Source organism: Daphnia pulicaria, chromosome 4 (assembly GCF_021234035.1).
Source record: "Daphnia pulicaria isolate SC F1-1A chromosome 4, SC_F0-13Bv2, whole genome shotgun sequence".
Classification (NCBI taxonomy): Eukaryota; Metazoa; Arthropoda; class Branchiopoda; order Diplostraca; family Daphniidae; genus Daphnia; species Daphnia pulicaria.
Genome location: NC_060916.1, coordinates 6,385,693 through 6,400,750, shown reverse-complemented (window position 1 = coordinate 6,400,750; position 15,058 = coordinate 6,385,693). Strand labels below are relative to the sequence as shown.

Genomic DNA, 15,058 nt, shown 5'->3' with positions numbered 1-15,058 from the left:
AATATTTAAGGATTAGGAGGTGACATCTGGGGAGAATTTTTTGAAAGAAGGAGGCTTGACCAGAGAGACTGTATTTCGTTTATGGCTGGGGTGAAGTTTTGGCTGCGGGCGGTCCAGACGGTGATGATGTAGGATTGGATGAGGGCCAGTATTTTCTCTTTATTGGGGCCATTTCCAATGTCTCCATTTATTGTTGATTTGAGTGGTTTTTGACATCTAAGTTTCGTTAGTTGAATTCGAAGCCATAAACTGATGTGGACTTTCTCAGAACAGAGTAACATAAGATGGTCGTCAGTTTCTTGGCCACCATTGCATAGAGGACATTGGTCATTTCTAGAAAGTCTGAGGCTTGTGAGGCGCATTTTGGTAGGGAGCTGATTATGGTTGAAATCCCAGACCAGTTCAGCGTTTCTTCCTTTCATTTTGGCCACCCAACGCCAGATGGAAGCCCAGTCGAGGTCTGGTTTCGCAGCTTCGGTTCTCCCTGGTTGCCCAAGGTTAGCGATCAGGTGATTGTAGGTGGCGCGGTGATTGGATACGGTTGACGATGTGAAGATGCCAGCTTTAAGTAGATCGGTGATGGTTGAAAGTGCGGTGGTGAAGTATGGATGTGATGAATGGGTTGCATTAAATCTGGGCTGGATGATTTGTTGAAGGAGATTCTTGAGGTGTGGACCCAACCAATAAACGGCTGCAGCTCTCTCAATAGCCTCGGGATGGATTAAAGATTTAAAGATTTGACGGGTGAAAAGGGATTGGAAGAATTGAAAAAGTAAGGTGACTCCAAGTCCACCTTGGAGTCGGGGGCGGATCAAAACATTTAGGGGTGGGTGCTCTCTTCGTTGTGCCCAAAGAAATTTGTTGCATTTTTGTTGGAGGAGAAGGGCTTGGGTTTTGTTGCAAGGGAGTACATGAGCTATATGAACAAGTTGTGATAAGACATGTTGTTTGATGAATAGGACGCGACCATAAAAAGTGAAATGACGGTGTGTGTTTGTGATAAGAATATTTTGTATGATGTTGAACTGTCTTTGCCAATTGTCTCTTACTGTTGTTTTTATTTCAGAAGAAAAAGTAATTCCAAGAATTTTCAAGGTGTCTACTTGAGTTATCCAATCATGTGGCCAAGTACGTTTAAGATGAGTTTGATTAAAATTGCTTCTACGTGGGATCGAACTCCTAACCTCAGGAATCCCAACCGACGCCGCTACCGTCTGCGCTACTACGGCCTGTGGACATTGATTTAAGGTCCAAGTGCCTAGACCAAGTAATTTTGTCTTCCCCTTGTTAATACGTGCATTTGTCCAGGCACAAAATTCTAGAATAATCTCGCATGCACGACGTACATCTTTCATTGATGAGACAAAAACTACTATATCATCTACATATGCACGAACTTTGATGCGTTTTCCGTAGTGTTCAATTCCGTCAATACCCCTAGACAAGCAAACTAAAACCGGTTCAATATAGAGGGCAAACAGATGGACTGACAGAGGGCACCCCTGTCGCACGGATTGTGCATTGTCCACAGTACCGACTATGTCATTACCGTTCAATGGGCATAGTTCAGTTATACTGTACAGCGTTTTCAACCAATCAACAAAGAGAGGGGGATAGCCCATGGCTGTCATTACTTCCCACAGAACGTCTCGATTGACAAGGTCATATGCTTTCTCTAAATCGTACGCGATAATGGCGGCCGGTTTGAGAGAAGATACCTCTTTTGATTTACGACCTGTATTATCAATGACATCTCGGATTAAACACAAGCTGTCAAAGATATAGCGGCCGGGTACACCACCTTTTTGATGTGAGTCTAGAGAGTTTTGAAGAGATTTTCTCAGACGAAAAGCCAATACTGACGCGATTAACTTGTAATCGGTATTTAACAAAGAGATTGGTCGGTAATCGGTGATTTTACTCGGTGTTGGGATTTTTGGGACTAATCTTATAGCTGCCCTTCCCTGCGACGGCTGGAGTTTTCTTTTGTCGAGGACGCAATTCATCATTTCCAGAAAATGAACACCAATAACATCCCAAAATTTTATATAAAACTCAAAAGGAATGCCATCTGTACCCGGGGCCTTGTTCTTTTTAGTTGCCTTAAGGGCGTTGTTAATTTCATCTACTGTGAACGGATCTACAAGAAAGTTGTCACTCTCCGGGATCGAACCTAGTACTCCTCGATTCAACGCTTGAGCGTTTAACGACTGAGCTACCACTGATACACCCGAATCGTTTTTAGTGGGTTTTGTACGGGTAAGTGTACCTCTAATCCCTTCTAGAAATTTTCCAGCTAATTGGGTATTGGGGGAGGGCTGGTTCTGAAAAATTCTACTAAAGTGTTCAATTATTTCTTGGTTAATCTGCTCAGGTTGGGTAATTTTACAGTTATCATTAGTTTTGAGCTGAGTGATCAGAGACTTCTGGAAATTGCTCGTTGACTTGTTCATATGAAAGGTAGATGGCTCTTCTTCGGCTATACTTTGAACGCGTGAACGTATTGCAAATCCCCTCAATGCTTCTCGCTCCCAGGCTAGAAACTCACGTTTCAACTCCATGTAACGCGCATGATTGAAATTTACATTGTTCACGGTTTCTTTTAGTTGATGTTGGAGTAATTTCCTTTTGACTCTCTGATCACAGATTCTCTTTTTACAATAGTTCATTGATAATCGCCTGAGGCTAGGTTTGAAAATAATCTCCCACCAATGATCTACGTTTTCAATACGGGATGGGTGTTGAGACATTTCTTCAATAAAGACATGCACCAAGTTTATATATTCTTCTTCCTCAAGAATTGATGAGTTAAGTTTCCATAAATTCCTTGACTTGTTCCTCACTACACTAGGAGGGGTGGTGCTCTTTATATACCCTACGATTGGTCTGTGATCCCCGAGTGGTAAGTCGTGCAAATGGATATCAGAAAATTTTACGTTATGGTGGCAATAAATTCGGTCCAATCTAGCCTGGCTAGCCGCACAATTGTACGTCCAACAAGGTTCATTTTTCCGAATTTCTCTCCAGACATCTGTTGATGAAAGGGCTTTTACTAAATCTCGGAGGGGTTCTAGTAATGCTAGTCTAATTTTAGGTGGTGTTGTGTTGTTACTTTTACGGTCATCGATCTCGTCAACGGCATTAAAATCTCCCAATATAATTGCTGGTGCCTTATACTGGGCAACATAAGCCGGAATAGTTTGCCGGAGGAAAGAATCTCTATAACTTTTATTTTGGTCACCAGATGGGGCGTAAATACACACGAAAGCAAGACAATTTACTTCCATGGCTATCAGCCTCCCCTCCGGTTCAAACAAAATGTTTTTGGCGCTCAGCCCGTGTCGTACTAGGATGGCTGTCCCATGTTGTCTAGGACCGAGATTTGTGTGCATCTGGTAATGTTTAGTAAATACGGTGCTAGAGTGAAATACTACTTCTTGCAAACATATTATATCAAGTTTATGATGTAAAAAGAAATTGAGTATTATTTGAAGTTTGTCAGGTGACGATATTCGGTTGATATTATATGTCGCGATGTTAGTCATGATTAATATTTAAATTTGGGTTTAGAGGGTTGGGTCTTGTTATCGTGGGCTTTTTTCCTTCTAACGGCCTCCATTGCTTTGAGAGTTTTATCTTCTATGGGGGTTGATGGAGTGCCGAGGGGGACGCCCAAGGACTCCTGAGTCTCACTCACATGACTAGCCTCCTGGCTATCAAGTGGGCGTTGTCCTGGCTGAATACTCCCACCAGAAAAAGAAATGTCTTCATCAGGATTTGAAATCGAAACCACCTCGGTTTCATCCATCTCTTCAACCTCCTCGTTATCCATCTGATCTATCGTGGATGGAATAGATGGTACTCCAGGTGCGTTTGGAGCGGGTGGAACATCGTTCCCCCCAGAAAGGGCGGGAAAAGAATTAATCTCCACACCCGGTATCGAAACTGGAACCTCTCGAGTCGGAGACCCGAGTTCAACCAACTGAGCTACACCAGATACAATTTCCTCAGCTACCTCGCCCGAGCCAGAGGAAGAGGCAGTACGACTCCTCTTTTTTGATTGTTTTTGGTGGTCACGGAATTCTCTCGTATGTTTAATTTTCTTTTTCTTAACCGATTTGGACGCAACAGACGAACCTACACAGTTAGTGTCTTCAGCGTCAGAATCGGTGTCAGAAGAAGATTCAGTTCCATCGGGTTTCGAAATTGGATCTTCTGGAGCTCCATCAAGAACGACCACAGTCGACGTCGTTGGCCTCTGGGCTAACTCAGGGAATGAATCAGCGTCAACAGTTGGAGCAATTGGCATTTGCCCGCCACCAATCGGTTCTGTCTCCTGGGGCTTCCTAGCAGTTGTCCTAACTGGCCCACGATTTGTTAGTACACTACTATAGCTACGTGTTCCAATGGGGCCTTTTGAAATGGTGCTGGGAGTGGTTAAACTACGGGGTTGCTTGGGGCAATTAGCTAAAACATGGGTGGGAGAATCACACATGCGGCATGTCTGCATTTGCCCTGCATAAGACACCATTATTGGTTCCTTGTAGCTTCCAAAGGTGATATAAGACGGGATGCTCTTGTGGATTTCCATATCCACATTGACAACTCCAGTCTTTATCCCGTTCCACCTTGGAAGCGACCTATCCTGGTACGTGTCCCAAAAAATCCGAGAAATCACTCCATACTCACGCAATCTCTTGTTGAGCAGGCTAAGGTCATCATCGAATTTGAAATGTTGAATTCTAACGCGTACAAGGTTAACTGACCTATCTCTAACTCTAATTCGGACCTCTTTGCCACTAATAACAACAGACTCTTTAGCACTAAATTTATCCAAGAATTCAATGTCGTCTTTGACGGTCTTGAACCCAATTCGGAAAACACAAAAAGCTCGTCCTGGTAGGCGACAAACTGCATCAAAGATGCAATCACATTCGTTACTACCCTGCTCGAAACATTCGTAGAATTCATGCCTGGTCACTTCAATATTACCAAAAGAGATTTCGGCAGTACGTGGCCAGACGTCTGGGGATTCCGTTTCCATTTTACCCACAATAAAGGGGCAAGGAGACGGAAAAAGAAACAATACAAAAAAAAATGGAACAAAAAGCAAAATGGCGCTTAACAAACAATAAGAGAAACACGAAAGACAAGCAACAATACAATAAAGAGAACAAAAAAAAGAACAAATAGTTTTTTGACTCACAGCAAGATGTCACGCTTGGGAGATCAGTTAGACACGTCTAGTCACAGCCGAACGCGCTAGCCAATTTCTCGCTCCCAATTCCATAGTTTTAAAAGCCTAAACATACCTTCAGAAGAAATATTTTTGCTTGATCTCGACGTGATTTGAACACGCAACCTCCTGATCTGCAGTCAGGCGCGCTACCGTTGCGCCACGAAATCTTGATTTTCGATGTAATTACTATCGTTATATTTTGGGAACTACGGTGTCTTTTATAAAGGAATAGATTCTGATGGTAAGATTGATTATCACACGAACACATTTAGTCTTTTGAAAGAGTCAGTCAGATTAGTCAGGTTATTTTTTTATATTTCCTTGGATCTTTTGATCGCCACAAGCCTTGATTTCCGTAATGAAAGCTAACAAGCTTAGGCATGATAGTCGGCTACAATAGATGGGTTGTCGTCGTGCAATTTGTATCAAGAAGTATACGTGAGGGGCAAGTATCGATGGTTCAGTGGTAGAATGCTCGCCTGCCACGCGGGCGGCCCGGGTTCGATTCCCGGTCGATGCATTTTAATCACCATTGCCCAAGACAGATTGGTAGAATCTACTCTATTGAGTTTAGTTTGCTGATATTCTTGCGCAGTACGTATAAGGACGGTACTTAGTGGTTAGTGGTGGTTGAAGCAATCTCTTTAAGCGGACTCTTTTTTGTTTGCCAGATTGGTTTAGATTACTTAATCTTCCTTTGATCATACCAATTGGCGAATAAACCATTTGTAGGACAGAGAGGTACAAGTTATATCCATCGCCAGACTCTGTGTTTGTATCGTGGAAACCCAAGATAGTTATCGGTTCAAACTCGTCGTGTTCCAACTGCTGTGGTAATCGACATTCAGACGCAAATGTTCCCCCTTTTGTAAACTCACTTGGTTCTATGCTCTCCCATTCCAAAAACTGTAGTCCCGTGTAGATCTAAAGTCACATTTTGATAAAAAGAAAAAAAAACAGCTGACTAAGATTCAAATTGAATTAGGATACATGTGTGTTGAGATAACAAGATATAGAAACAATGGTGATTAATGTTATTTGAACATTGTATCCGTTTTAAAAGCCTAAACATACCTTCAGAAGAAATATTTTTGCTTGATCTCGACGTGATTTGAACACGCAACCTCCTGATCTGCAGTCAGGCGCGCTACCGTTGCGCCACGAAATCTTGATTTTCGATGTATGTTTCAGCGAGAGAGTGAGACGGTCGAAGAGGGAGGCGTAGGCCTATCGATTGCTTCTCAGATAATCACGGGTTTATTCGTCAATAAATTGGACAGAGCACAAATTGCCTAAATTAAGACAGAATTAGCAAATACAGACTACAATTGAAATAAAACCTAGCTCTCACCTAGCATCCACAATTAGGAGCCGGTCAATAAGGCAATCGTAGACACAAATGACACGAAATCAAATCTAGGGCCTGATCCAGCTTAATCTATGTACACGAGAATAATGTTAGCTAATGGAACACATAAAAATATATACACAAATTTACCTCAGAGAATCAGATAAGAAATAGGGAGTCACAAGATGAGAATTCCCATCAATAAAGCACAGTAAGAAACGAGTTATCAGTGGCTATACACGCCATGAAAATGAACAATGGCGACTTTCTGTTTCGGCCAAGACACTTAATTGAGACATCAGCTGTTTTCTACTGCACGACAAGTGGCCCACCTGGCGGCTTACTTAAATTAATCGATACTTCAGAAAAAATAAGATGGGGACATGAATTAAAATATACATTTAAATTAAGCCTTCTTTTTCTCTGGAACATTCTCCCCCGAGGCCGACGGAAGGACGGCCGAGTAAGGTTCCAGTAGAACTAGACGATGGATTGGTCTCAAATATTCTCCGCAGTCCGTTTTCACCTTTACGACTCGAACAAAGCCGTCGGAACCGGGATAAACTTCGATGATTCGGCCCGTCTTCCACTGATTTGGCAGCAAATTGTTGTCCGATAGCATGATCGAATCTCCAACTTCAAAATTTCTTTCTTCCGCGACCCACTTCCTTCTTGGAACCAGCGTCGGGAGGAAAATCTTGGTCCACAGGTCCCAAAATAAATTGGCCATCTTCTTCACGTAACGAATATGGTCGCGGGGCAGAGCGCGACGGATGTCTCCGGCCGGAAGATCCGACGTTGGTGGCAGATTCAAGAAATCCTTTGGTGTGATCGGTCTGAAGTCTTCTGGGTCGTTGCTGGCCAGCGTCAGAGGTCTCCCGTTCAGCATGCCCGCCACTTCCTTCAGTAGCGTTCTGAGCATTTCGTCCGTCGGGTAGCGCAATCCGGCTTTTTCCGTATCCAGCGCCCGGTAGAGCGCCCTCTTTGTTGATTTGACCATTGATTCGTGTGATCCGCCGAAATGCGGAGCACTAGGTGGCTGGAATTTCCAGATGATTGAGCGCTCTCGCGCAAACTCCTTCAACTTTTCGTCCTTTTGCAACTCACGAAATGCTGTGGCCAGCTCCTTCTCAGCTCCCACAAAGTTTGTCCCGTTATCACAGAAGATTTCAGTTGGCTTCGTGAATTCTCCGATGAAACGCCGTAGACCGTAGAGAAAATCTGGTGTTGACATTGACTGCACCATTTCTACATAAACATTGCGGGTGACGAGACAGGTGATTAACAGGCCATACCGTTTGATTACTCGGTTCCTGTAAGCTGACGTTTCGATCGGTCCGAAATAATCCAGAGCTATGTGCGTGAATGGTGCCGTGTAAGAATCGAGACGAGCAGATGGCAAATCACCCATCTTTTGCGTGGCGAGTTTGGCACGCGATTTCACACAGACGGCACAGTTGAAGCGGATCTTCTTTGCCAGCTCTCGTCCTTGCAGGATCCAAAAATGTTGCCGAATTTTGGCATGGAGAAAGTCAGTGCCTGCGTGATGCGACTCTTGATGCACTGCTGTCACTATCTTTTCTGCAAGTGGGTGCTTTCCGGGCAGAATTGGAGGGTGTAGAATCTCATATGGTAGCTTTGCGCGGTGGATCCGTCCACCCAGTCGGAGAATTCCATTTTTGTCTAAGAAAGGAGTTAATTGAATGAGGCTTGACTTCTTTGAGATTTGCTTGCCCTTTGACAATAAACTGATTTCTTCACGGAATCCTTCCTTTTGGCACTTTAAAATAATCTCCTTGGCATCTCCTTCCACCTTCAGGAATGTTGAGATGTTCTTCGAATCGATGATCACCTTTGTCCAATCTTGAAGAGGGGGCTCAGAAATTGCGTGGTGGATGTGGGCAGTTCTTTTCTCTGCTGCTACTGCCACCCAAGGCAAATCCTTCGGCCATTGCTCCATTGGTAAGGCGATGAAAGATGGTCCTTCCAGCCATCTCGGTGGGATTGGCTCTCCGTCTGTCAATAGGGACCGCGTCGCAGCATCTGCTATGTTCATTTTCCCGGGAATGAAGCGCCACTCGTTAGCGTTGGTGAGAGATTGAATCTCTCCGATTCTGTGGCTGACGAACGGCATGTAATGTGAAGCGACGGCTCGTATCCAGTTCCTGGTAGTACTGGAATCAGTGAAGAAAATCCTGTTGAGTCCAGAGATTTGTAGCGCGTCTGCAACGTATGTGGCCAGTCGAGCGCCTAGCACTGCTGCGTTCAGCTCCAATTTTGGAATCGACTGTGTCTGCCGAGGGGCCAATTTGGTTTTGGCCATCACCAATCTGCATATTGATGTGCCATCTTGGTAGACACTGCGTAGATATACGGCTGCTGCATAGGCCTCTTCAGATGCATCTCCAAAGGTTAGAAGATCGCTCTGGATGATTTTTTCTTTGTCCGGCTGCAAATTTCGTGGCATCGAAAGGTCGTTGAGTCTCTCCAGCGTCTTGAACCAGGTTTGCCACCACTCCTTGTCGTCACCGCTGATGGCTTCGTTCCAGTTTAGTCCTCTGGTACCTAGCTCACGCAATTTAATTTTTGCTTTTATCAGCGCTGGTGCTGCTCGTCCTAGGGGGTCGTAGATACTCGCCACCTTGCTCAGCAATCCAGCGCGCGTCCATTTAAGATCTTCGACTCCAGTCACTCGGTACGTCATCTTGTCTGTCGTTGGCTCGTAGAAGGCTCCTAGTAGCTTTTCGACGTCATCCGACGTTAAATCATGATGTGCTGCTGCTACTGCCTGCTCTGGTTGCAACGCTTTGATGAATTCCGGGGAGTTAGAGATCCAATTTGTTAGATGAAAATCTCCTTCTGCAAGTCCATCGCGGAAAAGTTTCGCCTTCATAATTGCTTGTTCTTCATTGTCGACTGCTTTCAATAGGTCATCCATGTACATATTCTTCTCTACTGCTTCCATACATTCTTCTCTCCCTCTAGTGGCATCTGAAGCGGCTCTGTGGATGGTTTTTAGGGCGAGAAATGGGGCACAGTTAGATCCAAATGGCAAGCGATCCATTTGGTACGTAATGATGACGTCAGAATCTTTCTCTTGCCAGAGAAAACGATGAAAGCGGGCATCTTGTGGTCGAAGTCGAATCCTGCTGTACATGGCGGTCACGTCTGCTGCAAAGGCAATCTCCCCCAGCTGGAATCGAATGAGGACCTTGGCTAAGTCGTTCTGCAATTTTCGACCCTGTCGCATTCCGTCGTTGAGGCATTTCTTCTTCCATTTGGCAGCGGCATCGAAGACGACTCGAAGCTTCTTCTTCTTCTTACCATACACTTTCTTGTAGACACCGTGATGCGGCAAGTAGTACTGGTTGTTCGAGTATAAATCTTCCTCTTTTACTCTCGATGCATAGCCTTCGTCGACGTATTTCTTGATCGCGGCTCTGTAATCAGCCTCGAAATCTGGATCTCTCTTGAATCGTTCCTTCAGGTCTTGCCAACGATGCTCCGCCAGCGTCCTGTTATTTTCAAATGTCGGCTCTCCTTCGAGCCACGTGAGTGGGGTTTCATACCCAATGTCTAGTTTCTTCAGGCCTTCATCCACGATCTTTTCGGCGATTATGTCTGATTCTGAGAGGCCGTTTCCTTTGAATTCAGTACCGAAATTTTCGGTTGTACAAAATTTCTGGAACTCTTCATCGAGCGAGGACTCGGATGCTGTTGAGATGTGATGGATGTGGGCCGTTGTCATCGGACCGATGTCACTCCCAAGCAGGCCACGGACGACCCAACCGAGTCTAGTGCGAGATGCGAAAGGTTCGTGTTCGCCTCCAACGCGCGATTCCAATACTGCAAGTAGACTTGAGTGATCGAGTCCCACCAAGACGTCGATTTTTCCGCCACTCTCTTGCACTGGGACGTCAGCTAAATGTGGCCATCGATTTTTCAATTTTCTCCAGTCGATTACCGGAGTCGGCCTAGATATCTGCGGGATCGTAGTTCCTTTTATGACGGCTTCCTTCCCGTCCGGTAAAAGAAATCGAACTGGGGCCTTCTGCGATTTGTAGCATTCGGCGCCGGTAACTCCTACAAGATCTAGAGTAGTACCTTTCCCGATGATCTTAAGCCGTTGAAGAAAATCCTCTCGAAACAACGTCGTGTCGCTGCCCTCGTCTATCAGCACCGATACTGGGATGAGCTGGCCTTCGGCTGTGTAAGCTTCCATCCGGATAACGCCTAGCGCCACCTTGACGCGATCCACCTGGGCTGAGAGTGATGTGTGATGGCTGCTACCTTTGTCGTGCTTCTCTTTGGCATCATGAAGCAATGGGTGATGAATAAAAGGGCATCCGCTGAATCCACAACCTTTTCCGAATTTGCAATCGGCTGCAGAGTGTCTCGTCCCGAAACATTTCATGCATAAGCGGCGCTTGACGCAAAATCGTACCTTCTCTTTCGTAGGCATTTCTTTGAATGTTGGGCAAGCCATCAACCGGTGCTCCCCCTCACAACAAAAGCAGCGACTCTTCGGTTTGTCGGTAGTGCAGGGCTCCAAGCTAACGTGATTGGCGCGTCCTGATGTTGGCAATTGTTGGCGACGAGGAAACTTGTTTTCACCAGACGGCAAAATTTGCTCCGCTGCCAGACTGTAAGCATTTTGGTATGCTGCAGCTCTCTCGCACATCCACTCTCCAAATTCCTTCAGAGGGCGCCGTTCTAATCCAGTACGTCGTCCGGAATTCCATTCGAGTCGATCCGCCGGATGCAATTTACGGCTCAGTCGTTCAATGAGGTCGGCATTAAATTTCTCCCCAATTCGGGTTAAATCAAAGAAGATGGTTCGAGCTCTTTCGGCAAAGCGACGGAATGATGAGTTTTCTCTGCCCAGCTCCATACGGTCGAGTTCACCGAGTAGTGCTATACGCATTACGTCGCGACGTCCAGCCGACTGCTTCAGTCGGAATAAAGCGGCCTTATAAGCAGATTCTCCTCCGCCAAGGCCCTGCACGATTTCGAATTGATCTCCCCGTAGTCGGCTCTTCAAGACAGCAAGCTTTTCTCCAGGTGCGATTCGTTGATCATGAACCATCGAACGTAGCAAATCCGACCACCAAAACCAATCGGTTGCCCTTCCAGAGTAGATGGGAAGCTCCCCGCGTGCTGCCGATTTGCTAGAATATGACCAATTGGCTTCTTCTAGGCCGTTGCAGTACCGGTCGATCCAGTCGTCTGGTGCTTCTTCATCTCCATCCTCTTTGGTCGGTTCGTGAGTAGAACGGCGGTGCCAATCGTCGAACGCTCCGTCTCCCCAACCGTGGAATGGGTTGCTGATGATGGTTGGTGCTGAACCGCGTCGCATGGCAGCATCGGATAGTTTGCTTGCTTCCTTATTTGCCAAATCAGCTTTCTTATTTACTTCTTCGAGTCGTTTTTTCAGCTGGGCAGCTTCCTGTTGGGCCTCCGCTGCTCTTTTCTGCGCTTCAGCAAGCAATTTCTCCGACTGAGTCACTTCATTTTTGTCGGGTGCAGAGGGGCCACGAGGAAACTTGTTCTCACCAGACGGCAAAATTTTCTCCGCTGCCAGGCTATAAGCATTTTGATATGCTGCAGCTCTCTTGCACATCCACTCTCCAACTGTCGAGGCAGAGGGGTGAGTCACCAGTGGTACGCCTTTGATTGACTGCATGCAGGACCCGACAGAAGATTCGTCATCAGCTCTTAGAGTGACATAAGCGTCAACGTCTTCTTTCTTCGACTCGATAAGTGTGAACAGATCGATTTGAATTTGAGCTTGCTTCGCGAATTCATCGGCGTCGGACGGGTCTACCACCAATAAATTGAGTCTTTCGACAGTGGCCAACATGTCGTCGAGTTTGTTGAGTAGGCCTAGACAGGCTCTTCTTGATCCTCTTTCCTTGATGAGCTTGCCAATATAGCTACATGTCATCTGGATCTGCATACGTGTGGCATCACGTTCAAACGCCTCAGGTTGAGGAACTCGTGAAATGTTCTTGACTTGCTGAGTGGGATCAGCAGGGGGTGTCGATTCATCTTCACCATTTGCTGGTACTGTTCGAGAACGAAGTCTGGACGCAACCGTGTTGTCGTTTTGAGAAGCCGTGGCTGCCTTTGACTTCCTGCCTCTTGCCATTTCAATTCTCCAAACTTGCAGGCCAAGAAAGTCCTGCTACGATCACCAATGTTTCAGCGAGAGAGTGAGACGGTCGAAGAGGGAGGCGTAGGCCTATCGATTGCTTCTCAGATAATCACGGGTTTATTCGTCAATAAATTGGACAGAGCACAAATTGCCTAAATTAAGACAGAATTAGCAAATACAGACTACAATTGAAATAAAACCTAGCTCTCACCTAGCATCCACAATTAGGAGCCGGTCAATAAGGCAATCGTAGACACAAATGACACGAAATCAAATCTAGGGCCTGATCCAGCTTAATCTATGTACACGAGAATAATGTTAGCTAATGGAACACATAAAAATATATACACAAATTTACCTCAGAGAATCAGATAAGAAATAGGGAGTCACAAGATGAGAATTCCCATCAATAAAGCACAGTAAGAAACGAGTTATCAGTGGCTATACACGCCATGAAAATGAACAATGGCGACTTTCTGTTTCGGCCAAGACACTTAATTGAGACATCAGCTGTTTTCTACTGCACGACAAGTGGCCCACCTGGCGGCTTACTTAAATTAATCGATACTTCAGAAAAAATAAGATGGGGACATGAATTAAAATATACATTTAAATTAAGCCTTCTTTTTCTCTGGAACAATGTAATTACTATCGTTATATTTTGGGAACTACGGTGTCTTTTATAAAGGAATAGATTCTGATGGTAAGATTGATTATCACACGAACACATTTAGTCTTTTGAAAGAGTCAGTCAGATTAGTCAGGTTATTTTTTTATATTTCCTTGGATCTTTTGATCGCCACAAGCCTTGATTTCCGTAATGAAAGCTAACAAGCTTAGGCATGATAGTCGGCTACAATAGATGGGTTGTCGTCGTGCAATTTGTATCAAGAAGTATACGTGAGGGGCAAGCATCGATGGTTCAGTGGTAGAATGCTCGCCTGCCACGCGGGCGGCCCGGGTTCGATTCCCGGTCGATGCATTTTAATCACCATTGCCCAAGACAGATTGGTAGAATCTACTCTATTGAGTTTAGTTTGCTGATATTCTTGCGCAGTACGTATAAGGACGGTACTTAGTGGTTAGTGGTGGTTGAAGCAATCTCTTTAAGCGGACTCTTTTTTGTTTGCCAGATTGGTTTAGATTACTTAATCTTCCTTTGATCATACCAATTGGCGAATAAACCATTTGTAGGACAGAGAGGTACAAGTTATATCCATCGCCAGACTCTGTGTTTGTATCGTGGAAACCCAAGATAGTTATCGGTTCAAACTCGTCGTGTTCCAACTGCTGTGGTAATCGACATTCAGACGCAAATGTTCCCCCTTTTGTAAACTCACTTGGTTCTGTGCTCTCCCATTCCAAAAACTGTAGTCCCGTGTAGATCTAAAGTCACATTTTGATAAAAAGAAAAAAAGAAACAGCTGACTAAGATTCAAATTGAATTAGGATACATGTGTGTTGAGATAACAAGATATAGAAACAATGGTGATTAATGTTATTTGAACATTGTATCCGTTTTAAAAGCCTAAACATACCTTCAGAAGAAATATTTTTGCTTGATCTCGACGTGATTTGAACACGCAACCTCCTGATCTGGAGTCAGGCGCGCTACCGTTGCGCCACGAAATCTTGATTTTCGATGTAATTACTATCGTTATATTTTGGGAACTACGGTTTCTTTTATAAAGGAATAGATTCTGATGGTAAGATTGATTATCACACGAACACATTTAGTCTTTTGAAAGAGTCAGCCAGATTAGTCAGGTTATTTTTTTATATTTCCTTGGATCTTTTGATCGCCACAAGCCTTGATTTCCGTAATGAAAGCTAACAAGCTTAGGCATGATAGTCGGCTACAATAGATGGGTTGTCGTCGTGCAATTTGTATCAAGAAGTATACGTGAGGGGCAAGCATCGATGGTTCAGTGGTAGAATGCTCGCCTGCCACGCGGGCGGCCCGGGTTCGATTCCCGGTCGATGCATTTTAATCACCATTGCCCAAGACAGATTGGTAGAATCTACTCTATTGAGTTTAGTTTGCTGATATTCTTGCGCAGTACGTATAAGGACGGTACTTAGTGGTTAGTGGTGGTTGAAGCAATCTCTTTAAGCGGACTCTTTTTTGTTTGCCAGATTGGTTTAGATTACTTAATCTTCCTTTGATCATACCAATTGGCGAATAAACCATTTGTAGGACAGAGAGGTACAAGTTATATCCATCGCCAGACTCTGTGTTTGTATCGTGGAAACCCAAGATAGTTATCGGTTCAAACTCGTCGTGTTCCAACTGCTGTGGTAATCGACATTCAGACGC

The 15,058-nt window shown here is 44.8% G+C and overlaps 2 protein-coding genes, 1 long non-coding RNA gene and 6 other non-coding genes across 9 annotated transcripts; 3 read left to right on the top strand and 6 right to left on the bottom strand.

The window, feature by feature from the left end:
- Positions 1-5,334: 5,334 nt before the first annotated feature.
- Positions 5,335-5,406, bottom strand: Trnac-gca. Its single transcript has one exon. It is a non-coding gene; the product is annotated as a tRNA-Cys (tRNA).
- Positions 5,407-5,688: 282 nt separating this feature from the next.
- On the top strand, positions 5,689-5,759 carry Trnag-gcc. The gene has a single exon. It is a non-coding gene; the product is annotated as a tRNA-Gly (tRNA).
- Positions 5,760-6,335: 576 nt separating this feature from the next.
- On the bottom strand, positions 6,336-6,407 carry Trnac-gca. The gene has a single exon. It is a non-coding gene; the product is annotated as a tRNA-Cys (tRNA).
- A 15-nt stretch (positions 6,408-6,422) lies between these two features.
- LOC124338525 lies at positions 6,423-8,582 on the bottom strand. The gene is made up of 3 exons (XM_046792611.1): positions 6,738-8,582; positions 6,591-6,677; positions 6,423-6,531 (listed from the first exon to the last, which is right to left on the bottom strand). Exon 1 carries the CDS (start codon positions 8,545-8,547, stop codon positions 6,994-6,996), a length of 1,554 nt encoding a protein of 517 aa, XP_046648567.1. The 5' UTR covers positions 8,548-8,582; the 3' UTR covers positions 6,423-6,531; positions 6,591-6,677; positions 6,738-6,993.
- A 57-nt stretch (positions 8,583-8,639) lies between these two features.
- LOC124337654 lies at positions 8,640-12,735 on the bottom strand. The gene is made up of 2 exons (XM_046791697.1): positions 8,934-12,735; positions 8,640-8,782 (listed from the first exon to the last, which is right to left on the bottom strand). The coding sequence occupies exons 1-2, from the start codon at positions 12,733-12,735 to the stop codon at positions 8,640-8,642; spliced, it is 3,945 nt and encodes a 1,314-aa protein (XP_046647653.1).
- Positions 12,736-12,784: 49 nt separating this feature from the next.
- LOC124336779 lies at positions 12,785-13,351 on the bottom strand. The gene is made up of 3 exons (XR_006917179.1): positions 13,100-13,351; positions 12,953-13,039; positions 12,785-12,893 (listed from the first exon to the last, which is right to left on the bottom strand). It is a non-coding gene; the product is annotated as an uncharacterized LOC124336779 (long non-coding RNA).
- A 301-nt stretch (positions 13,352-13,652) lies between these two features.
- On the top strand, positions 13,653-13,723 carry Trnag-gcc. The gene has a single exon. It is a non-coding gene; the product is annotated as a tRNA-Gly (tRNA).
- A 578-nt stretch (positions 13,724-14,301) lies between these two features.
- Positions 14,302-14,373, bottom strand: Trnaw-cca. Its single transcript has one exon. It is a non-coding gene; the product is annotated as a tRNA-Trp (tRNA).
- A 282-nt stretch (positions 14,374-14,655) lies between these two features.
- On the top strand, positions 14,656-14,726 carry Trnag-gcc. Its single transcript has one exon. It is a non-coding gene; the product is annotated as a tRNA-Gly (tRNA).
- Positions 14,727-15,058: the final 332 nt, after the last annotated feature.

Bases quoted from the DNA above. Each gene is read 5' to 3' on its own strand.
- LOC124338525 (XM_046792611.1), bottom strand. From the start codon at position 8,547: ATGGAGCAATGGCCGAAGGATTTGCCTTGGGTGGCAGTAGCAGCAGAG.
- LOC124337654 (XM_046791697.1), bottom strand. From the start codon at position 12,735: ATGGCAAGAGGCAGGAAGTCAAAGGCAGCCACGGCTTCTCAAAACGAC. The intron at 8,783-8,933 runs GCACATCAATAT...TGGACTCAACAG, and splicing joins ACGCAGTGTCTACCAAGATG to GATTTTCTTCACTGATTCCA.